Consider the following 23,895-nt stretch of genomic DNA (forward strand, 5'->3'; position numbering starts at 1 on the left):
CGCCCCTTCCTGCGCCGCCCCGGCCCGCACGCACCGCCCGGAACTGCCGCCCGCGGCCCGCGCTGCGCGGGGGACTGCGGTGGCGGCGGACCTGCCTGGGCGCCTTCCTCGTCCTCCTCGTCCTCGTCCTCCTCCTCCTCCTCCTCGTCCTCCTCGTCCTCCTCCTCCTCGTCTCCGGTGAGACACCAGCGGGCGGGAAGAGGGGACTGGAGAGGCGGAAGAGAGGATCGGGAAGAGGAAATTTGGAGTGGGAAGGGGGAAGAGAGCGACTGGGAGGATGAAGGGAGAGGGGAGTTGAGAAAGGGAAGAGGGGGTTTGGAAACAGGAAGAGGGAATTTTGGGGTTGGGAGGGGAAGAGGGAATTTTGGGGTTGGGAGGGGAAGAGGGAATTTTGGGGTTGGGAGGGGAAAAGGGGTCTGGGAGGAGGGGAGGAAGAAGGATTTAGGAGGAGGCCAAGGGTGTTTGGGAGCGGGGATGAAGAGGGAGATCGGGAGAGAGCAGAGGGGTCTGGGGAAGAGAAAAGGAATTTAGGAGGGGGGAGAAAGAGCAGGTTTGGCAGCGGGAAGAGGTGTTTGGGACGAGAAAAAAGGGGTTGGCAGAGGACAGCGAGGGCAAGCTTGGATGGGTGAAATGGATGCTTGGCAGTAGGGAGGAAGAGGGAGCCCTCGGGCACACCTGGCCGCTCTTCCCCTCGGGCCCGGGTGAGCTTTGGGTGTCCTGCGGGGCCCGGAGGGAGCGGCGGCCGCGCTGTCCCTGTGGGACGCGTGGTGCCAAGGGACGGCCCCTCCTGGGCACACGGGCACGCCCGGAGCCGCGGCCCTGAGGAAGTGCGTGCGGGGCAGTAATGGTTGTAGGAGGGTGGCATTTTATTCTTTTGAGCATTCTAAAGTGCTGCTTTAGGATGAGAGGCCTTTCCTTTGTTGGTAAAAAGAAATCCCAGGGAGAAATTTGCAGCGAGTAGGTTGTGGAGGGTCACGGCTTTGGCGTAACTGTTTCAGAAATTCGTTTTTAACTAAAGTTTGCTTCTCTCTCTGAGAAATGATACCCGGGAATTTGTACACTCGATAAGTTTCAGTGTGGATGTTGAATAATGCAGAGGTGAATAATGCAGTAGTAGGGGTGTACTCAATTTGCCAGTGTTTTAAGCCAATGAGCAGAGACATGTTGAAACATCATCAGGTCCATTTGCTGCGGAATATTGAAGCTCAGTGGTAGCAGGGCTTAGCAAATCTCAGTTATGCAGGTACAATTATCACAAAATATCCTGAGTTGAAAGGCACTCACAAGGATCATGCCATTTATCAGGAAAGGGATTCACAAGGAAAATACATCACCGCTGCTGTGTGGAACAAGTTTGTTAGTGACAGCAGACACAGATAAGGGTCAAAGAGTTGATGTCTTCTTTGCCACAGACTTGACCTGTAAGGTCCCCCAGGGCCTTTTGCCACGAGGCAGAGCTTAATGAGAGGAGGAACTACAAGTTGTGGAAGAGGATTGAAGCAGGATTGTTTCCCTGATAAGTCCATGGGCCCAGGTAGACTTCATTCAAGGGTGCCAGCAACTGACAGCATCTTCACAAAGCTGCTTTCTGTCATCTTTTAAAGGTCATGAGACTGAGGGAGATCCCAAAGACTGAAGAAACGCAAATCTTATCTTCATAAAGGGCAAGAAGGACAAGCAAGACAACTACAGACTGGTCAGCCTCATTCCTTCCTCCTGTGAAAGGTTCGTGGAAGAAGCCATTTGTGGCAAAAGAAGGTAGAAACTGGGAAGAGCCAGATCTGCCAAGGATAATTCATGCCTGATCAATTGGCGTGTCCTCTGTGACTAAATAGCTAGATCTGGACATGGAGGGAGTGTTGGATACCATCTGCTGAGGGCTTAGGGGGGTTATTGGAAAGATATAGAGCCAGTCTTCATACTCACATGCACAATGGGAGAATGAGAGACAGCACAACTTAAAACCTCCAATTCAAAGCAAGGAAATGAGGCATTGGGACAGGTTGGCCAGAAGGATTTTTTACATTCCTGTCTTTGGAGATTTTCAGGATCCAGCTGGAAGAGTCCTGAGCAAGCTGGTCTGAATTCAGTGTTGTCTTTGCATTGAACAGGAGGTTGCACAGGGCGACCTTGTGGGGTCCCTTCCACAAGGAATGATTCTGTAATCCTGAAATAATTCACTGTTTTTGTGGAGAAAACAACAAATATAGGCCATTAATGTAATTTTCAAAATACTGGATAAGCTGGTTGCAGTGATATTGGTTGGAATACTAATTTAAAAGAACATTATAAAATATGTTGTAGAATAGAATGTAAAATTAAAGGTGCCAGTACTAGTAAGTCCATAGCAGGAGATCGTATACATGTCTCAAAAGATTCTTTGAAGACGATGACAAGAAAATTAGAATGGATTAATACAGTTATTCTCATTAATACATTTATCCAGACTACTGAAGTGCGTGAGTTTTGAAATGTCCCTTGTGGAAAGTAACTGAGAAATTATCCTGTCATAAATCAAGTGCTGATTAAGATAGTTAATTAGCTGAAAATAGAAGTTCATTTTTTCCTACTTTTAAGATTTTCCTAGATCTACTTTCTTAAGACTCATCAGATCTGAAAGTGACCTGGAAGAAGCATTATTGGTAAATAAGCAAAAGCTGCCACTGTCACTGTTAAAAGATGTAGTCAGGAAGAGGGTAAATTCTGAGGAACATAGGGATCCAAAGTGACAGGGAAAAGTGAATTGTTTTTATGGTGGTAAATGAAAAACAGTGCTGTGAGTGTGTTGGAAGGAATTATAAGCTGTTGATTCATGTGACTGTTTTTTAAGGTAACTGCTACAGATCTTGAAGGTAGCTGAAAAGGATATGTGAGTGAAAGGCCTTATAAGTGGCAGGAAAAAATAAAAATATTGATGAGTTTATAAAAGGATGACATAATAGCAGAAGTCCTTAATAGCATTGCAATATAAATAGAAGGTGTGTACTTTCTTTGAAAAACATCTTTAGTAGTGCACGTGCCTCAGAAAATAATAGGAATAGGAGCTCAGAAACAGATGGTTGAAAATATGACCATATCTGAAAATGTAATGGAAGTAGATCCATTTAGCTGCAAGTTATGATGAATAAGATAATACATGGGCAAGTATGCAAAACAGTAGATGGCAAATGAATGAAAAAAAGAAGAGGGCTCCTACATCCTATAAATTTAATAAGTCTTAAATTAGAAGACCACGTATTCTGTAGAGTGCACAGTTGAGGTTGATTGTATTTGGCAGAAGACAATGGTATACTCGAGAAATGAAAGAATCCAAATCTTGTATGTTTTAAGAATAACAACTCACTGATTAACATCTATGTTTCCCCATGGATTTAGATTGTCGCTGTTGAACAAGAAACGACACAGATTCACCAGAAGGCTGGTTTGTACAACAGCCGCTTTTATACGAAAACTCTTCTCTTTTATAGACAGCTTCAACACATTCTACTTGATTGGCTAATTAACAAACACATCTTTCTCACAAACAGTCCTTGAGAAGAACAGAAAAACAGAGTAGGAAAACACCACCTGCAGGTTGTTTATACTAACAAGTTATCGTTTCTTTACAACTCCCTAAAAGTCTCACAAGTCCACTGTGAGAAAACTAATCTCATTTTCTCACTCTCTGACCACGCTGTCACGTCCACATTTAGATCACTTGGAGTAGTCCACCTTGGGAGGTAACAGAGATCTAGGTTGAGAAAGGTGCTTTGAGGGTTAGGCTGATGGGTGAATGCTGGGTTGCAAAAGGATGTGCTTGCTTGGTGCAAAACTTGTTCTCCTCAGGGTTCAAAGGTTTTAACACAGACCTCTGATCTCACAGCTGCATTATCAATCTAATGCAGAAAAGACAGTGTCATACTCACTCGTTTCTAAACAGCATTTGAATTATTTCCTGTACAAAGATTCCACTTCAAGAAGAAAGTCAAGCAGGTCTGTCTTGCAGAATAGCCTATGGCATCATCATTGAAACACTCTGCTGTCCTTGTCCCAAGGCTGTCACATTGCTGTATGCTGACTTGACTGCCAGAGGAGCAGTTTGTGCATGAAAACATGAATGAATGAAATTGGATCTTGGGTTTATAAGTGTCAAACCACTGGCTGATACTTAGAAATGGTTTGATCTGCAAACATCTGGAAAGGGCCACTACCAAAGGCAATAATTTGCCTTTTGGACCAGGACAGATGTTGTTAGTAGCCTGTTTGACAGCAGTGTTACTATGGTCCCATAAGGAGAGCATAATTATCAATTTGCTTTTTTCAGATAGTGCTATTTTTAAGACAGTTATTGATGTGTTCATCTTTCCATTGAATATACTTACCTTCTCTAACTCACTAATAGATTTTTTTAATTTGAAAATACATTACTAAACTGAGCATACTTGAACTGTTTACTAAGCCAAATTTCCTTTCTTCTTTTGAGAAATTTCCTGTTAGTTGTAAGCTTAGTAGCCTGGGACATTATAATTGTCCTCAAGAACAGAGAATGAATTGCTGCAATTACATAGCAAATAAAAGAGTAAATATGGAGAACCCTTTTGAAAATTGGGGTTTAACAGTCCCTTTCAATATATGTCTTTAAAAAGCTATAGCTAAAAACAAATCTGGGAAGTGTTACCTTCAGAGAGATGAAAATTGAATTATGTTTACATTTAGTCTCAAAATATTAGAGAATGGCTGTGAATGGCTGTTGAGGCTGCCTGTTTCTCATGTACACAAGTATATATTCCTAGTAGAATTCCTCTTTCGCTCAGAGAAGAACTTGAAGGATATTTTTTTTAACAGGGAGTTCTACAAAATTTCTGAAATTGGTGTATCGATTCTACAGTTTTCATTCAACAGAGGGTTTAGCAGAGTCCTGGTTTAAGAGTGTGTGGAACTGCCACTTGGAAGGCATGTTCACTGAACAAAGAAATGTGGGACATAATCTACCCACAGATCTCAAGAGCAGCCGGAACATTTATCAGAGGTAGATGGATAAAGAAAAGAGGGTATATGCTTTCTGTGCTCTGTGAATTCACTTTTTGTAATCATCAGAGAGAGACCGAATTGCCAGGACGGGGCTTGCGCTGCAGTCTGTGCTTGATCAGTGACACAGCCGAGTAGCTGGTGTGTAACACTTCCTGGCAGAAGTTCTGTGGCCACCAGAAAATGATTTGTCAAGTAGCAAAGATTAAGGAAGAGAGAAGGGGCTCTTGAAGAGGTTTCTTAACTCTCTGCTGGGTCCATTGATAAAATCCCTATGAAGTTCTGTGTGTTGAACCCCTTGATGGTCTCAGTTAAGTGATTCTCCGTTGTCTTGTTAAAGCTCAGCATGAGATAAAGGTTCCTGGAGACTGGTAGGCAGGTGTTGAGGGAGCAGCCTGCCAGTGCTGGTGTTTTGGCCAGAGAGGTAAAAGTTCACTGCCATGAATATCAAAAGGAATTCATCAGACAAAACCTTAGAAGCTTCAGCTGAAAAAGGTGTCCAGACAGTGCTTTTGATGAAAGAACTGATAAAAGGCTTTTCAAGAATGTCTTCTAGATTATTGTAGGTAAAAATCCAAACCCACAAACATCCTGATGTATTTTAAATTAGACTTAAAGGGATTATTAACAATAACACTTCTCATACATTTTTAGAAAAGATCAGGAAACTTCCCATATAACTTCTTAAATTATTAATTGTCATTTACTGATTTAAGTTAGGTACCTATCTTTGTAGGAACAATTTCTGGTGTAAATGCTGTTCCTTAGAGTTTTTTAAATAAATTAACACAGTGCTCCAGAGAGCAGGAATGCTATGAGGCAAACAGTTTTTTAAAGTTGTTGTAACCTTTTCCTCAGTTTATTCCATTTCCGTGGACATTGTGGCATCTCGCAGCTCTGGATAGTCATTATCTGACATTACACTTGGACTGTCACATGAGCATGTGGATAGGTTACAATCTGAGTTACAAATATTTTCACTGTTTCAGCTACATTTAAAAATGTATTTTTCAGCTATTTATAGATACAATATATATATAGATATAAAAATAATATAGATATATTCAGATATAAAAAATATAGATATAAAAAATAATACACTAGCTGTTTATATCTTATCTGCTACAATGAGCTGTTCTTTTTAGAAGTTTCAAAAGTTAATTTTTCTACAAGTAAGATTTTTCCTAGTTGCTCTTAAATGATCAACGAGGTAGAAATCACTGTATGTGCAAAAAGTGTTAAGGGTAGTAATTGCTTTCCTTGAGGTTAATATTTATTTTGCAAGAGTATGAATTTTTTTCCTTTGCGTATGATGAGTTTCATTTCTGAATATCATATATGCCAAAGAATGAATTTGGCATTCCAGATGTCCAGTCATATTCTAAGTTCTGCAGCACTGAAGTTCACAGTTATCTTCTAATGATAATTAATTCACATATAATCCTTGCTGTGGTTTAATATAATTTCATTTTAAAAAGAAAAGAAATCTTCTATTTGCCGCATGCTGTTTGAATTATGCTCCATGTGAATAAAGTTATATTTGTTTTTCTTTTGTCAAGTTGTCATTGTTTTTCTTTTTTCTTTTAACTCACGTTGAAGACACAACTATGGCTGCTACAGTGAACTTGGAGCTGGATCCCATTTTTCTGAAAGCCCTGGGCTTTTTGCACTCAAAGAGTAAGGACTCTGCTGAAAAGCTGAAAGCACTTCTTGACGAGTCGTTGGCCAGAGGAACTGACTCAAGCTATCGTCCCTCTCAGAAGGTACTGGTGTTAGGGAGCATGGCTCCTTTTTGTGTGGCTCCTGCTATTCCTGGTTCCTCTTTTACAGCTGAAAGGTTAAAAGAGAATCAGAAGTTGAGGAAAAAGAAATTATGGAGTGTTCATATTCATTATTCCCCTTTTCCATACAACATAATCCATTCAATTCATGGAAGTTAATGGGAAGAATATCTCTTTACCTTGTTGATCCACCAAAACTTAAAAGAGATATTCAGCATTATATCAGACATGCTGTGTAAGGTGCACCCAAACTTACATATTTCTGCAGTTACATTTCAGAGCTAAAAGTTCTTTAAGATATAGATTACTTTTGCCACAGAGAAATAAGGAACAAAATAAGCTATTTACTAATAAAGCTGTATCTCTTTCCTTGAAATTCTGTTGATGAAGTCATATGAGAAAAACACCAAATGGTTCAAAACAGAAATTATTTGCAGGCTGAAACCATTGCTGTCCAATGGACAAACATTACTTTTCATCTACTGAAAATCACTGAAGACCTGCTAGAAAGAATATTTGACTCTGAGATGAGCGTATGGAAATAACCAAGCAGAGATATCCTTGTGCTGCTGTGTATTGCCATATGGATAATGAGCTCTTGTTCTCCCCTACGATGCCTGCATGTCAGCCTGCTATGTTCTAATGATGGTCTCTATGCTGATACATTTGCAATATTTCATTTCTACGTGGCTCCAAATAACTGAAAGGCACTAGTACTGCTCAGCATACATCATACTTTACTGTGTGGTGTAACTCCTTTCTGTTCATCTTGTTAACTCCCTGAAACCTAACACAGGTCTCAAAACTCTCAGGTGCCCTTTATCTCAGAGCACAAAGAATAAATGTGTGGTTTAAAGATGAAGCAGGGAGCCGAATAACAGTGCAAAGAGGTTTGGGAAGCCAATTCTAATAACAGCTTGGCTGGAAGTCACCTGCCCTTAGGTGAAACTGAGGCTCAGGCCAGAGTAAGAAATCTTTCATTCTCTTTTCAGTATATATCTAATATCAGCAGGACTGCAAAGGTCAGAAATGAAAAAAAGTACAAGCATTCCTTTCCTTGCATTTGCAGGCTGCAGGGTGAATTTGTGGTTGACCATGAAATCCAAGAAGAGAGTAGGGAGCACAGGTTTACCACAGTCAAGTCAAGGAACTTTGGAGGGCTGAAGCTCAGGCCTTAGGACCTGTCCCAGTATACAACAGAGAATTCCTCCCATCTTACCAGCTGGAAGGGGATACCTTGCTCAGTGTGACTGGTCACTCATTTACAGGATTTCCTGATTATTATCCATTTGCTGACATTAATGTGTCTTTAGTGATCACCATTGATTTCTGTTGAGATCTAAATTTGTGAATCTGATAGACAAATATGGACTGAGATTAAGAGGAGGTCAATATATGTCTCCATGAAGGAATGAATTATTGATGTCTGGTTATATCAGTTGTCAGCTTGTGTTTTTAGCTTATATTGAATTTTGTCCTTAGAACTGTCTGAAAATTCATGTTCATTGCCTCTTTGAATTTTAAAAGCAGAATCTCCTTTTTAATTAATGTTCCAAAGAGGATCTGTCTTTGGAAAAGGAGCATCTTGTCCTCAGAAAGGTGAGTGGTAAGGGAAGATTTTATTAATTCTCTGTAATTTAAATGCTAATTTGTTGATGTGATATGAAAATATTTTAAGAAATGGGTTTTTATTTTGGAAAGTCTGTATGTAGATGATCAGTGTTGTACGGTATATTGTTTGCCTGTCCTGTTATCTCACTAATTGCAAATTAGGTAGAAACTCAATAGCAGAATTTGGCTTCAATTTTTGTTTCTGTTTCCAGGAAGTAGAGCAACCAAAAGTATCTGTCACCAAACCCATTAAGCAAGAGCCTAAAGCTTCATCCAGTTTGCCTTCTGGCAACAACAATGGCAAGCCCACTGCATCAGAAAAGGTGAAAAAAGAAACAGAAAAGAGATCTGCAGATAAAGTAAGTTATTTTTGTTCTCTAGTGAAATAACTTGGTTAATAAACCCAAAGGTGTTTTAGACAAAAGTTCCCCTTTTCAGCTTATCTTATCTTCAGCTCATCTAGCCTGTGATCTACATTAGCCAGTCATGCTGCCATTTAGGCAATCTAATAAATGTCATCTTGTAATTATTCTGTGATTGTTTTCCCTGCTCATTGTGGGGAGGCTGAACTTAAGGGGTGCCTTCCAAACCATTCTGTGTTTTAAATCCTAAGAGATTATCTCATAAAAGATTACTAAAATGTAGCAAGTTGAAATATGATATTCCCAAAGCTTTTTCAAGGATTTTGAGGTGAAGTACAAAAAGGGGGCTTGAGCTTCTAGTTCATAAATATTTTGAAGAAAATATGTAACTAAAGAAATACATTGTGTGTACGCTGCGTAAAGTACACCTTTTTATACTGCAAATATAACTGTTCCATTTTAACTCATTTTAATAATCTGTTAGCTTGTTGTATTTTCACGTTCTCTGTGTGTGTGTTTAATAGACAAAAGGGGATCCTGCTGAAGGAGCTGATGCACCAAAGAAGCCCAGGGTAGAGAAGCAAGAGGCTCGTTCCTCTCCTATTACAGTTCAGACAAGCAAGGATTTATCCATGCCTGATTTATCTAGCTTTGAGGAAACCAGTGCTGATGACTTTGCTATGGAAATGGGATTAGCCTGTGTTGTTTGCAGGTAAGTCAACGTTGCTTCTTTCCAGCGAGGTGTAGTTACTTTTTTTTTTAAATTGTGTACCATTGAGTTAATGCTTCTCAAAGTTTTTATTCCAGAAATCACTTAATCACTTAATATCCAAAATGGATAATACATTCATGCTCCTTCATGAATAAGAGTGGTTTCTTGAAAATGGAAATTTCAGAGAGTGAACCAGCTTTTTTTCTGCAGGAAAGGACAAGTGAAAAATAAAACTAGATAAGATGACAAACACATTTTTCAATTATTGGAAAACAATAATGAAAGCACTTTCAGGTGGTATTACTATGAGATCTGCATGTGTTGCTCTTCTTTTTCTAATCATTTGACATTAGTTTACACACAGCTGTGTTTTATCAGCAAATATATCTTGCAGTGAAGACAGGTTGTTTTTAGGTTCTAAAACTGGACTAATTAACATGGTATTAGCAGACCATTTAGTGTTAACAGATGTACAAAATACTTTTGAATAACCGTCCTAGGATCAAATCACTCACATCAGGATTTTGTTTCACAGATCATTTATAACCTTTTTAGGCCCCAATGCTGCCAAAGGGAACAGTTTGGCTCTCCCAGTTTTACCGCCTTCCCTGGACTGTTTAGGGGGGTGTATTGCCAGTAGAGTTTGTGATCAGCTGGATCAGCTCTCCACGTGGGTTTTTCAGTAGGTTTGAGTTTCAGTCAGCGCAGTAAGAGTAAATTCTTATGCTGGCACATGTGTGGATGCAGGAGTGTAGAGCCAGGACAGAGAAGAGGGACAGTATTTTAGCTCAGCTTGAGTCAGTTGGGAAACGGTGTCCTATAATATTATTCTTTCATCATTTCCATGGTTGTTCCTGTTGTGAAGATAGGGAAGTGTTGTCAGTGCACAGAGGATAAATTTCTGTAGTTATAGATGATTATGCTGGTGACCAGTGGGGGACTGATGGGATTTCATGTTATTGCCATGTGTTAGCTCAAAGATTTAGTTTCTTATTATAGACATTGAAAAAGGAAGAAGTATATAAACATCTGAACTTTACCTTTTTTCCTGCAAATTCCATTTTTTCTGTCTCCTAAAAGAGGCAAAGCCCCATTTAGTGGTATGTTAAAATGCTACTAAAAATAGTAAGGTATTACCTTGTTTGCTAGGAGGGGATAATGAAGTTCTATTTATACAGTCTTGACCTGCTGTGGATGATTAATTCTGTGTCTTCCCTGGCAAAGCAAAACACTTGTAGGCATTATGAGAAATGCCTGCAAAGTAAAGAAACAGAAGAAAGAAAATACAACTCCTGTGCCCAGTGTAGCCAAGACTTTGAAAGGCACAGGCCAGATACATGGTTCCATTAGCTGTTCCACAATCCGTGTTTATTTAACCTGGCTGCTGGAGGCTTTGCTTCTACCCATTCATGGTCACCAACTCGAGTGTTCCTGCAAAAGATGTATCTACCCTGGCTAACTAAAATATCTCTGATGCCAGACAGAGGGAGAAGGAACAACTCATTAGAGAGAAAGTGGCAGCAGTCACCCCAACACTCTGGATTGTTTTCATTTTACATGGAACCTGCTGAAACTGATGTCACATGGTTGTCTGTCTCCAGCTCACTCTGGACTGGATGTTTTTCAGAGGACTTGTGCTTTAAAGTTCTGAATCCAGCACATTGGTCAGACAGTATTCCTCTATTTATTGCACCCTTTTTGGGGTAATATCTTGAGCCAAAATAATAACATCCCTGTACATTTTTAAAATTACATCTTTTAATAATTAATTATTCAAACAGTTGTGAATGAAAACATGTCAAATTGCAGAATAGGTGGAGTTCATAGCAAAAGAGTTTATATTGCTTAAGAAGACAAGCTAACAAGAACCCAGCTGTGGGTTCACAAATGCAAAAAAGTGCTTTTGAATAGTAAATATTCCTTTTTATAGATGTAAAAACTAAAGCAGAGGCATGAAATATTTTTTCAAGATTTGTCAAGTGTCAAATGTATTTTCATAGTGATTAAGTGTAGTTATTGTTGATGCCTGTGGTGTTTTTCTTCTTGTTCTTTCATATCAAGTTAGTTGTTCTTTTTTACTAAGTTAGGCATAAGGAGGGAGGGAGTATTAAAATAACTTCATCCTCTCCAGTACTTGTAGCCTGGGAAAAACAGGACAAATTACCAGTTATGTAGGCTCCTCACTGGCTCCTCAGTTGTACAAAGAGGAAATACTACATGCAGTTTGTAGATGATAGTGAAGTTTTCCTCCCAAAAAAAAAATTTTAAAAGACTGGTTTGGAAATAACAACCTAATTTTCTATTAATACTTCTTTGATTGGTTCGTTTTTGAAGGTAAAAAATCATTAGGTTTGTTTCTTAGTTGTCTTAGAATTTTAAAGTAAGTGGTTTAACGTGTTTCTGAGCATGAAGAGTTCATGGGTTTTTAATCAGTTGGGGATTGGTTTCTGTAATTTTAAAATGGGGTGAGTCTCCCTTCTTGAGACCATTTGTTCTGATCCAGTTTATTTAGGAATAAAAAACAAACCAAATATCTTTTAAATATCCTGAATGCCAAATAATGGACCGTAGAATTTCAGAAAGGTTTCCCTTTCTCGTTTTAAGTAGCCTGTTTAAAAGAGAAGTCTTTTTTAGAAAATGTTCCAGTACTTACATGGGCAATACCTTCAGACTTTGTTTTTCTGTTATATAAAGAAATAAGGGATTACCTTTCCCCATGTATCTACAAATAGAGTTTCCATGGTTACCTGGGTACCTGCTCCTCAGGGATATGAGCAAAAGCAGCTTAGCAATTAAATAGCTTGATTTGTCATCTGAAAGAAGGAATCATTAGGAAAATGGTATTTGGGTAATTCACAGGCAGGCTCCCAGCCATGTATATATCACTAATGTGTCATTTATACAGCGTGATTACTTTCAGCAAGGCCCACGCAAAATGAAACCCTCATCACCAGCTTGCATGCTTGCTTCAAGGCAGGACTGCACAATTAATCCTTTCTATTCCATCTCTCCATGATTCTGGTATTATCTCAAATTCCACGTGTCTGTTTATGGGGTAGAGACCAAAGGGATGGCTAATAAAACATCTTCAAAGTAGCAGAGAGCTTGGGTGATGATGCTTTTAAATCCTGCAGCAGAAAGCACTCCTACATGCTTGTCATTGAGAAATTATTTGTTCTTGAACTGTACTGCTTTGCAGCTGACAGGAAAATTACCCAAATGGAGACTGTCCCTCATATGCTATTTAATGAGGAAGTCATAATTGGCGTGCTGTGATGTATCCATAAAATGCCCAGGTGAACCAAAGCAGGCAAGACTTACATCTCTAATCTAAAAATCAAACAGAGAAATCAAGACTGTCATATACACATACTTAATAGAATTCGGAAGTCTTCAAATCTCTTGAAAGAAATTGCCTTTAAAAAATACCAAATTTCTAAAATGTTCGTTAGGAAGAACTGATACGGGAAGAAAAGGAATACATTCAATTTGCCAGGAAGAAAAGGAATACATTCAATTTGCCACAGGTAGAAAATATATGTGAAAGAAAAAATATTTTTGTTTTTTATCTTAAACCTTGCAAAATTTTCAACAATTGGGTAATCCTCTAAGTGCTTTCTCCCATAATCTGTTCTTAACTATTTGCTCTGCAGGCAAATGACAGTTACTTTTGTGAATCAGCTAGTGGAGTGTCAGGAGTGCCATAATCTCTACCACCAGGATTGCCATAAACCTCAGGTGACAGACAAGGAAGTGAATGATCCTCGACTTGTCTGGTATTGTGCCCGCTGTACCAGGCAGATGAAGAGAATGGTAGGAGTCAGTTTTTTGTCTCATATGAGCACTGTTTGAATACAGCAGGCTGTTTCTACTGTGTGAGAATATTTCCTGGGTTAGACAAGTCTTAGGAAGCACATTGGAGAACCATTTTTCTCAGCAGGGCTTCCCTTGCTGCAGCTGTGGTTTTTAATGTAGCATCTCAAAGAGTATCTGTAATGCACTTCTTTAACAAAGCTTTTTAAAAATCAGAAGGTGAGTGAACAGGAGTGAAATAGGATTGTTTCCTGCTTGGCAAGCAGAAGTTAAAACTTTTTTTTTTAAATTTCAGGTGATACTCAGCTTTTAGTAATATCCCTGCAGTTTAAGTTTTCTTATCAGCTTTGGATATGAATGGTTCTTTTCCTGTAGGACAAGACTGCCAATTTCAATCTGACATGTTGAATGTCCTCAGGGTCAAAAATAAGCTGAGGGTAGCACATTCCAGTTTAAAAAAAAAATTTTAAAAAAAAGCCTTTATTTTGATTTATCTGCATGACTGAACAGTATCCTACCAGATTCCCACTCATCTCATTATGAGAAAGAAACGTAAGAGATTTGGGTGCATGCAACATTAGTGACTTTAGTTCTGATGTTTTAAAATCACACACAGAATACAGAAAAATACAGCAGAGAATGTGTTTTGAAACTGCTTTGCAATAACTAGCAAGTGTTATCTGTTGAAATGGCACCACTAAGAAACAAGGAAAGAAGGCAAAGTAAGATCCTGGCCTAGGATGTACCAACATTGACTGAAATACATGATTATTCTGATGATCATCAGGCCTTTGAACTCAGAGGAGTGTTTGCTCGAGGTCAGTTCCTGCACAGGGTAGCCAGTTTAGCCATTTAGCAGGTGCTTTCAGTATGGCCTTTCCTTTTTTTTGTTTTGGCATGAATTCTGCCATTTTGCCTGCCACTTCTTAGCAGGCTCTTGCAGTCTACATCCCAGTACTGCTGGACTGTGTCCATGTCTTCTGCAAGTTCATCTGTCTTTGCCTTATTCCTGTAAATGCCCAGTGCTTTCCTGCTCTCCAAGCATCAACACTGCCACCCTCTCCACACTGAAATAGCAAGTTCTGTTCAGGATGTTTTTTGGCTGGTCCCTGTCCCCAGTACCATACCCAGCACATCTCCACATCCCCTGTTGCCTCATTTCTCAGGGACCATTAAATCTGAAATTGTGAAGGCTAGATTGCAATCTTAAAATGCTCATGCTTTTTGTTAAGTCAAAACAGTCCATGTTATGTGGCCCGTAACTTATTCAGGGTGTTTTTTTCCTACCATTTACACAGGCTCAGAAGACACAAAAACCACCTCAAAAACCAGCTCCTGCAGTGGTTTCAGTTGCACCAGCTTTGAAGGATCCATTGGTCAAGAAACCAGAAATCAAGTTAAAACCTGAGACCCCACCAGCTTTTCTGGCATTCAAGAGAACAGAAGTCAAGGTAATGTAGTTTAAATTTACCAGAGGAAGAGTTAGTTTCACTGCATAGATAATAGGGTTTTTTCAATTAAACCAATCTTTTCACAAAAGAACCATAATTGAAAATAGTCTCTCACACTATGTGGACTGAGTAGTAGCACAGCATAGTGGGTTTGCATGAACACTGAAAGAATGGGGGGGGAAAAGCCTCACTTCACATGTGGATGCCCCATCTCTGGAAGTGTTTGAGGCCAGGCTGGGTGGGGCTCTGAGCAAACTAGTCTAGTGGAAGGCATCCCTGCCTATGGCGGGGGGAGGGATTGGAACTAGATGATTTTCAAAGTCCTTTCCACAACCTGAACAATTCTATGATTCTATGAATTGTATAAAATACATTATTTGCTCTCTCTAGTCAAGTAACTTACCTGTATTTTGACACTTGGAAGGCTTTTTCTCATGGTCTTGACAGTGCTGGGTTTACACTTGAATTTGATGATCTTGAAGGTGTTTTCTAGCCTAGATGGTTGTAGGGAAAGTGTTGCTGACTCTGTGAGATTTAATTTAGGAGCTTCTTAAATATAATCTGATCTAGGCGGTGGCATTCCTGCCCGTGGTAGGAAGGTTGGAACAAGATGATCTTTAAGGTCCTTTCCTGTCCAAACCATTCTGTGATTCTTTAATTCTATGTTGCCTCATGTTTCTGTTTTTCCAAGTTAAAATATTGTCAAAAGGTCAAATTGGTCAAAGGTGGTAAACCAGAAGCAGTGTTATAAATAACAGAGTAGTCTAATAAAACATGACCTTTTCTTAGGAAAACACCGTTTTATCTGCAAATCAAAACATTTATTCATGTGTTCAAAGTTATATTTGCCATTGCTCTGCCTGGATGCAAACTATCCTGAATACTTAGGAGGGTATTGCTCTAGCACTTTTATTTGTGAATGACTTTTTTTACCTCAGCACAATTATTTATGTGCCTAAACAGGTTGTAAGACCTGGGGCCTGATTTCTTCCATCAACTTTACTGTTTAGAAGTTGTCTGGGTGTAGTATAAAAGGAGTATTACTTTAATAGAGAGGTTTAGTTGTTGTTTTGACTCTGCTATTTGGTCTAACTCTGATTTAAAGCAACAAATCATCTTCATCTGAAGCCTGGTGATTGTAGAGTTTAAGGTGTGGGAACTCAGTGTGGATAGAGTGTCTGCTTCACAGGCAAAGGGAACCCATGTTTGCAGAAAGTTTGTCTTTTGCAGTACGTGAATGGGAAAAGACTATAGAATAGTACTTTTTTTTTTTTATTCTCTCTGTGGTACAAGTTGCTAAGAACCCAGAAGAAAGGAAACAGTTTAGATACTGCTACTTCGACAGTTTCTTAAAGTAAATGCAATACTTAATTGCTCAGTGTCTGATTTTGTCTGAGCATGTCAGCTTGTTGAAAAGTGACACCTGGTAACAACAGTAAACAAGTAAAAAAGAAGATAAGCCACCACCTTTTATATAGTTCACAAATTTGGGCTTTTATTGTTTATGGAGAGATCACAGTGCTGTGTGGTAGTCTGCTAAGTGTACAGAAGAAAGGGGAGAAGGAATACTATGTTCTTTGTGCCTGGGAGATTAAAAGTTGGCTGCACCTGGCATCCTTTCCTGTTCTTGTTAGTACTTTTCAACTGTGGTGACCAGTGATGAAATATTGTCCACTCACTGGGTGTTCCTGGGAAAAGAACTGAATCAGAGGCTCAGTGTATTCCTGCTGCGATGTGTTACACAAATAGATGCTGCTATAATAAGAATGCTTATTTATTTTAGACCTCAGCAGCGGTTTCGGGGAACTCTGCCAGTACAAGCGTTTCCTCTTCAGCAACGAGTGGCCTTACAGGATGGGCTGCTTTTGCAGCCAAAACCTCCTCTGCCAACCCATCAACTGCCAAACTGGGATCGACAGCACAGAGTGCCAGCGGGAAACCTGCAGCTTCTTCAAATAACCAGAAACCCGTGGGTTTGTCAGGGCTGGCGACTTCAAAGACGGGACTGGGGGCCAAAATAGCTTCTGCCAACAACAGCACAAACCCCGTTCAGCTGAAGCCTCCTCCGCCGCTGACCCTGGGGAAGACGACGCTGAGCCGCTCGGTGAGCAGCGACAACGTGAGCAAGGCGGGGCTGCCCAGCCCCAGCAGCGTCGCCCCCAGCACCGGCGGCCAGGCTGGCGGCGGCAACGGCGGCAGCGGCTCCGCGGGCAGCAGCGCGGGCGGCGCCGGCAAAGCCGCGGCTGACACCGGCAGCCAGCCGGCGCCCCTGAAGGGCCCGACCTCGCAGGAGTCCCAGCTCAACGCCATGAAAAGGCTGCAAATGGTCAAGAAGAAGGCTGCTCAAAAGAAGCTCAAGAAATAGTCTGGCTGCTTGCTGGTGTTGTTGGTTGTGTGCAGTGAGACAGCAGCGTCGGTGTTTTACTTAAAGGAAATCCCCCAGGTACTGGACTGAAAGTGGTTAAATCAGGGAAGCCCAAACCCTATGTTATACAGAAGGTCAAACTTTAATAATTCTGATATTCCTTCTGCCTTTCCAAATCTGTGAATTGAATATGTTAGAGGAATTCATTATTACATGCTTCTGGTTTTGTAGCTCAAAGCACTGAAACTTGAAATTGTAGATGTTGGGTATTTTTTAATATTAAAACCCCCACATTTATGTAGATACTTAATAAATTGAACTTGCTGAAACCATCATTCTTAAATGTTTGTAATAAAAGGATTATTAATCTGGGAAGCCATTGCCACTCTTCTTTCGCCCCATATTCCAATACTTAAAATGCTTCAGATGTTCAACATTGTGCAGTTTATTACCTCAAATTATAAAGCTGTTAGAGGAAAAAATACTTTAATTTTAAAATTTAACTGTTCAACAACAGTGTATTTAAATTGAGATTTTTGGTTTGGTAGTTTGCTAAATTGGCTTGTTTTGGTTTCATACAGTGAGAAACTTCAACTAAAAAGAACAGAAGAGAGTCAAAACTGTCTTCAAGTTTTCTTAAAATGTAGAGAACCATCCTGTATTTGAGAAGTATCAGGTACTCCAGCTCTCCACTGTTACCCCTGACCTGTACTTCGTGGTTTGTGCTCCCTCTCTTCGTCCCAGCTGCTCCAGGTTGTGTTCAGCTTAGAATTGGCTCAAGGTGGGCACTGGAAAATGACCTTGAGTCTTGCTCTCTGTGACCAGCACGTGGCAATTTCCCTCCATTCCTTCTGTGCTGAGGGGAGCATCTCTAAACATGAAAACATCTTGGAGTGTATTGGGTTTGCATGGCCAGTTTTATTTTCTCCTTATCACATTAATCTTCCCAAAGCCAAGTCTTGCCCATGATGGTAATTGGTGAGTGATCTCCCACTCCCTTTATCTTGACCTATGACCCTTCCATCTTATTTTCTGTGCCCCCCTACCCAGCTGAGGAGGGGAGTGAGTGACAGAGCAGCTGGGATGGGCACCTGACATCTGTCCATGGTCAACCCACCACACGGACAGGCACAGGTAGGTGAAAGCTACTGTTTCTCTTTGCCGTCCTATATTTTAAGTGTGTGTAAAGCTTCATATGTGGCAGCTATTTCCCATACCTCGTTTCCTTTCTTCACAATTAAGATTTAGGCTGATGTTCCTTAAACAGCCAAAGGAATAGTTTCATTTACTCAGGATTGCCTCAGCTGCCTGGAAGATTTGCATTTTTTTTTCAGCTATTATTTCCTGTGGAGGGGAAAAAAAAAGGTTTTATCTTTGTAGTGCCTGCAGCTTCCAGGGCTGTATAAAAATAACAGCATGAGGAGGAAGAATCCAGAACTTTTACTGCTTTTTGATCAGCCCATCCTTCCTCCTTTCCAGCACTGAGGGTTTTTAATGGTAGCCTAGTAGGAAAAGACACTGATGCAACTTCCATTAGCAAACAGAAGGCATATTTTCTCCCTAAGTGTTAATCAGAAGACTGGTGCCTACAGTAAGAAGTAGTGTGAAGATAGATTCTTTAAATGGCCGAGTGCTCCTATGTGAAGTGTTCATTCCAGTAGTAAAACTTGCTCCCAGAGGAGTGTTCAATGTGCTAGGTGCCTCTGTCTTGCCTCTGAACATACATGAAGCTTTGCTTGTGAAAGTGCAGGAGATTACATCTCAACTATGCCCATTACTTTAGGTACCACCAGTGGGGTGAACACAGGCAGAAAATGAATGATCCTTGTTTTCAAATCGTGGTAGCTAGTGCCATTTAGAATATTCTTCAGACCTGATTCATCTTTGCATCTATAACTCTGGTGTAGATGGACTGTAGGGTCCCTCCATTCAGAATGAAATAAGCGGTGCTGTGCTTTTTGTGCGTGCCTCTCTTTTCTCTCTAATAAGGCCAAGTTTGGCTGCACTCATCGATAGCACTGCATTAGCCAAATCTGCAATACAGGTACAGTTTGCATCAGCAAAATACTTTCTTCCACTGTAACTTTCCCAGCTTCCTAAATGAAATACAAAGTTGTCTTCTGTTGGTATAAAAATGTCAGTTAGGATTGTGATTCTTTGAAGTATTATATCAGAAAGGATTTATAGCACAGACCAGTCTTTTAAATCAAGTGTTTAGCTTGAATATGTTAACAAGGCACTGCTGAAAAATAGAGAAGATTGAAGGGAACAGTTGCTTTCTGCTTTGATGTTATAGTTAGGATGGAATTAACAACTGTATTTTCAGGAAAGGAGTCTGTTCTACAGGCTTGTTTGACTGAAGTCGTGTGTCAGGTTGAGGAATGTAGTGTGGGGCAGGAAGAAGGAATGCCCATCTGAATTTTGAGAAGCATGCCTCCTATTTAGTAAAAATAACTGGAAAATAGTCCTGTGATTTTTCTACCCCCAAACCAAATTGCTCTGTGATTTACTATAAAAATAGCTACCTGACTTTTCTTAAATGTTTTAGAAATTGGTGTGGTAGTATTTTACTTCCACTTAAATAGGATGTTTTTTTCATAGATGCCCAATTTCTGATACCCTCAGTAATGTGAAATTATAGGTTACTTTGGTTCCATGAGTGCACCTTCTGGCTGGACTAGGGGATACTGGTGATACCTGCGTCTAAAAAGAAAGGTCTAACACAAGGCTCTGTGATTTACAAACTTTTATCTACTACAGCTCATAGTGGCCTCAATCTCAGGAGCAGCTGGAAAAGAACAGAGCTATGCTGACATCAGGAACCTTGAAGAGTATTTTTAAACTTCCTTAGTATTTTTGATAGTGCTTGAAAAGTCTAATGTATTGATCAATAAGCTAGGATGCATCCTAGAAATGCAGCATTTTATCTGAGGCATCTAACTTTCCTCTGCTAACTTTGCAGGCAGATCTTGGATAGCATATAAAGCTCTTTGCTTCTGGAAAACATCATGTTTAAAAAAATAAATAAGAAGAAACATCTTTACAAAAATAGATTTTTATTATTACAATAATTTAAAAGAAGATTTTTTTTACTAGTTCTCAACAAACAATATTGTAATAGGAATTAACAGCAACAGATCTATGGGAACAAGGATTATCATGGCTGTGTTTCCTAGTGCAGGTGGTAGGTCCATTTCATCTATCTTAATTTTTAAAAGCTATCTTAAAATGACAGCAAAAGTATACTTTAGTGTTTGAAGGAGGTAATTACTCAGTGAAGCTTCCAAAGATGAAAAGTCAGAAGGAATAATTCTTCAATCTGTGTTTGCATTGAAAAGCTGAACCCCTACTGAAAGATCACCCAGCCAAAGGAAAGATGGTGAAGCACAGAGGTGCCAGAGGTCAGAGCCTAGGACTCTGCTGTGTACTGGCTTGGACATTTTCTGGGTTCCAGGTTATCAATGGCAACACATAAAAATATTCCCTGAATGGAGAAGCACTTCAGTTTGAGTGGACCCAATCTTGGAAGTACTTGTACATATTTATTGTCACAACAGCTCAAGTAAAACACACTTTTGAACAAATGCAAGATCAATCCAGCAAACTGCCGCCTGTCTCTGCTTCAATCAAAATAAATTAGTTTTGTCATTAATGAGAATAAGAAAGCTCTTAGAATACTGTAACCTTCCCTATATTAAAAAAAAATCCAGATCAAAACCATTGCATATTCTTACGAATTTCTGGAGCCCTAACACAGCTCAGTTTCTAGTATTTAAAGCACTGTCTTAATAAAAATGTGACTGAGCAAATCTAATGTGAATTGTTGTAAATCCTTAATTTGGAAGGCTTTAGATTCAAGGAGCATCTCTTAGTTTTTTGCAATTGCTGTTTGCTTTCATCTGTTTTAAACAAAAATAAAAGTGTGATATATTCATAGTATAAAATTATAATGGCTAACAATTTGAATTTCTGAAATGGACTAAGCCAATCCACCTGGGTACCTAATTACATACTTTTACTGGATCCCAAGTTACAAGGTCACAATAAAGTCATATAATTATCCCACAATATAAAAATTATTATGGATCCTAATCCTACAGGGATTTCATTTGGCCTACTAGGAGTTCCCAGATCCCCCAGAAATTCAGGTGGTCAACTCCAGTATATTCATCCTTCATTCCTTGTTACTTCAGGATCAGGATACCTAGCAAATATTTTGGAAAGCAGCATTTGAGTACTCCTTGAGACAGCTTCACAGCATCTGATTCTTCATGGGGAATGTACCTAACACTCAAAATCTGAGCTCTCCTGTGACTCAAGCTGAGTTCTCAGTGCTAAGACTTCAGAAATCTTTTTTTTCCCTCTTTTCCTTGATTAATTTTGCTGTCTGAAATACAAAACTTCATCATTGTACTTACATGACTGCATTAAGCCTATTAAGTACAATTCAGTAATTTCTAAAACTGTTTCATCCATTTGAAAGTATAGATCTTTTCCAAATAAAATAGTCTAAATTTTAAGAGCTGAAAACTCTGTTATGTTTATCTTCCCCATAATCTCAAAATATAAAAGCCAAAGCAGTGAAAAGGGTAGCAGTGAGTCTTTCAGTCCATTCTTCCAAGCTGATACTCCCTCTGCACTTTTATTTTCTTCTTTTAACCAAAAGTGAAGCTTTCCATAAAAAGCAGTTCATTCATTCATTAAATGATTGAGAACCCTTTTTGCTTGCTATGGGAACAGCAAGACTTAAGTGCCTGAGGTGATATACAATAAGGCAAAATAATGCTCACTGGATAGCAGTAGTACACAGAGATTCCCACACCAGATTCTGGATATCTATCTCTGAGAACTCTAAAAGTTTCTCTATCATATGATTTAATCCAGCACAAATTTCAGGTTTAATCTCTGTGATCTCCTGCTGCATTCAGTCTCTGAGCAAGACTGACAACTTTTTCTACACTTCTATAAATATAATCTGAAAATTAAGGACATTAAAGAACATGAAACCAGGTTCATCAGTACAGCAGAAGCTATTGTGTGTGGCAACTTCCCTAACTTTTCTCATCCTTTCTTTGCTGACAGGTTATTTTCTATTACATCTCACTAAGCATTGTGAATAATTTAATCTTCAAACATCACTTTTCAAATTATGGGAAGTAGAAACTCAGACAAAAGCTTTAGAACAATTTCTATTTACCCTTGCTTGATCAGCAACACTACCTGCCCCCCCCCGACCTTGATTGTAACAGTGCTGTCATTTTTGTCATCAGCACAAGCAAATATGCAATACAGAAAATACCTGACAGGAGTTTACTTTCAGTTGCACTATTTGCAGCAGGCATAATCACTTTTTTTTGTTTCCTTTCTGCAGTGCTTTGCACCAGGTCTTCGTTAATCACTAGAGGACCTTGGCATTGCTGTGGTGAAATACTTTGTGTCGAGCACTCAGATACCAATGAGAAGCACAAGGAGGTGTTTCCTGTTTGCTGTCACCATTCAGTCTATCTTAAGTGCAGGGCACCAGCCGGACCTAGGAATCACTGCAGTCAGTGAACCTAAAGAAACTTATTGACTAGATATTAATGATCCCTGCTTAAGGGATCTTAAGTCATTCCTTAAGTCTGACTTAAGGAATCAGAGAGGCACTAAATAGTCATTGCAAGGCACCACTCAGCTTTTCTTCTTTTTTTTTTTTTTTAACAGTAAATTTCCCAAGACTAATAACACAGGTTTCATTTCACTACACAGAGCTTGCACTAAAGCAGTTAGTGTGGAGACATATGTAGATTTCAAACCTGGGGCACTTCCATATTGCTACAAACTGTTTCTACCATATGAAGCAGTTGTGTAATTCATTTGAGAATTATAACTTCTTTATGTCACAGTACCTGTTTCTAGTGTCCCCTCTTTTCCTTCCTGCATTTCTATTTTTAACTAAACATCCCTTCTTCCCTGGGACTAGTCACTGGTACCACCACACCTGGTATGTCTTAAGTTGAAATGTTTCCTTAAAAATGAAGCCCTTTTTCTTTTCCCAATCCAATAATCTCCACTGAGAAAAAAGATTCCTCACAAAAGCAGCTGAGGATAAAAACAGACAATCAAAAAACTCAAGTTTTAAGATGTGTCTGTGTTCACTGAGATAACAGTTCAGGAGCAACTCAGCCTACAGTATCTCTGATGACAGAATTTGTCCTTTTTCAAGGCTAATTCTCTTCATCTTGAATATTATTTGCTAAATACCATGGAAGAAAAATGTAATTTCATCTGTGATTTGTACTTGTAGGTTGAGTCTTGATGTACGACGCTTTGACAAAAGAGAAAATTATGGGGTAATAGAAAAGCAAGCTCTTCAGCATGTTAATCAGACTCAGTCTTCCTGTTAAATGTTTCCTCCCTCAGGTCTTGACAAGGTGACGGCTTTTGGAGAATGGAGGTTCTCAGTATCATCTGTGTGCTGGATACCATGGCTTCTGTCAATCAATTACGAGCTTGCTTTGCTTGCAGCAAACCTAACAGCTGATTATTCTGTCTGCTTCAGACAGTCTGCCTCAACAGGCCCTTCCCCTCCTAAGCATATGTCATCTTCCCTAGATAATTAGATGGTACATATCCCTTCTGACCTTTTGCTTCAGCTAGCCACCATTCTTTATTGCCACTCAGGTCGGAAAACCGAAGTATCCTCACCCTCTGGTACTCCTGAAGGCTGAGTTCTTGATCACTTCTAGCTTGAAATGCATAAACAGCATAGAAGATCTGAAAAAGGAAAGGCATATAAACAAAAATCTGAATT

At 39.6% G+C, this 23,895-nt stretch overlaps 2 protein-coding genes across 3 annotated transcripts in view; one reads left to right on the plus strand and one right to left on the minus strand.

Annotated features, from left to right (window-relative positions):
• Positions 1–41: 41 nt before the first annotated feature.
• On the plus strand, positions 42–17,477 carry INTS12 (integrator complex subunit 12). 2 transcript variants are annotated; one of them, XM_068187466.1, is made up of 8 exons: positions 42–177; positions 1,605–1,758; positions 6,607–6,770; positions 8,612–8,758; positions 9,286–9,473; positions 13,127–13,286; positions 14,585–14,737; positions 16,521–17,477. In XM_068187466.1, exons 3-8 carry the CDS (start codon positions 6,615–6,617, stop codon positions 17,100–17,102), a joined length of 1,386 nt encoding a protein of 461 aa, XP_068043567.1. In that variant the 5' UTR covers positions 42–177; positions 1,605–1,758; positions 6,607–6,614; the 3' UTR covers positions 17,103–17,477. The 2 variants fall into 2 exon arrangements, with proteins under 2 accessions (XP_068043567.1, XP_068043566.1); XM_068187465.1 differs by lacking the exons at positions 42–177; positions 1,605–1,758 and having other exon boundaries at positions 6,571–6,770.
• Positions 17,478–20,141: 2,664 nt separating this feature from the next.
• ARHGEF38 (Rho guanine nucleotide exchange factor 38) overlaps positions 20,142–23,895 on the minus strand; it is a 38,993-nt gene continuing 35,239 nt past the window's right edge. The window contains exon 14 of the mRNA XM_068187469.1: positions 20,142–23,858. Within this exon, the coding sequence (XP_068043570.1) occupies positions 23,673–23,858 (186 nt within the window). The 3' untranslated portion in view covers positions 20,142–23,672. The remainder of the gene's footprint in view (positions 23,859–23,895) is intronic.

This window comes from Anomalospiza imberbis, chromosome 4, assembly GCF_031753505.1.
Source record: "Anomalospiza imberbis isolate Cuckoo-Finch-1a 21T00152 chromosome 4, ASM3175350v1, whole genome shotgun sequence".
Classification (NCBI taxonomy): domain Eukaryota; kingdom Metazoa; phylum Chordata; class Aves; order Passeriformes; family Viduidae; genus Anomalospiza; species Anomalospiza imberbis.

Coding starts and splice junctions, on each gene's coding strand:
- INTS12 (XM_068187466.1), top strand. CDS start 6,615: ATGGCTGCTACAGTGAACTTGGAGCTGGATCCCATTTTTCTGAAAGCC. Junction 9,474..13,126: donor TTAGCCTGTGTTGTTTGCAG/GTAAGTCAACGT, acceptor TTTGCTCTGCAG/GCAAATGACAGTTACTTTTG. Junction 14,738..16,520: donor TCAAGAGAACAGAAGTCAAG/GTAATGTAGTTT, acceptor TATTTATTTTAG/ACCTCAGCAGCGGTTTCGGG.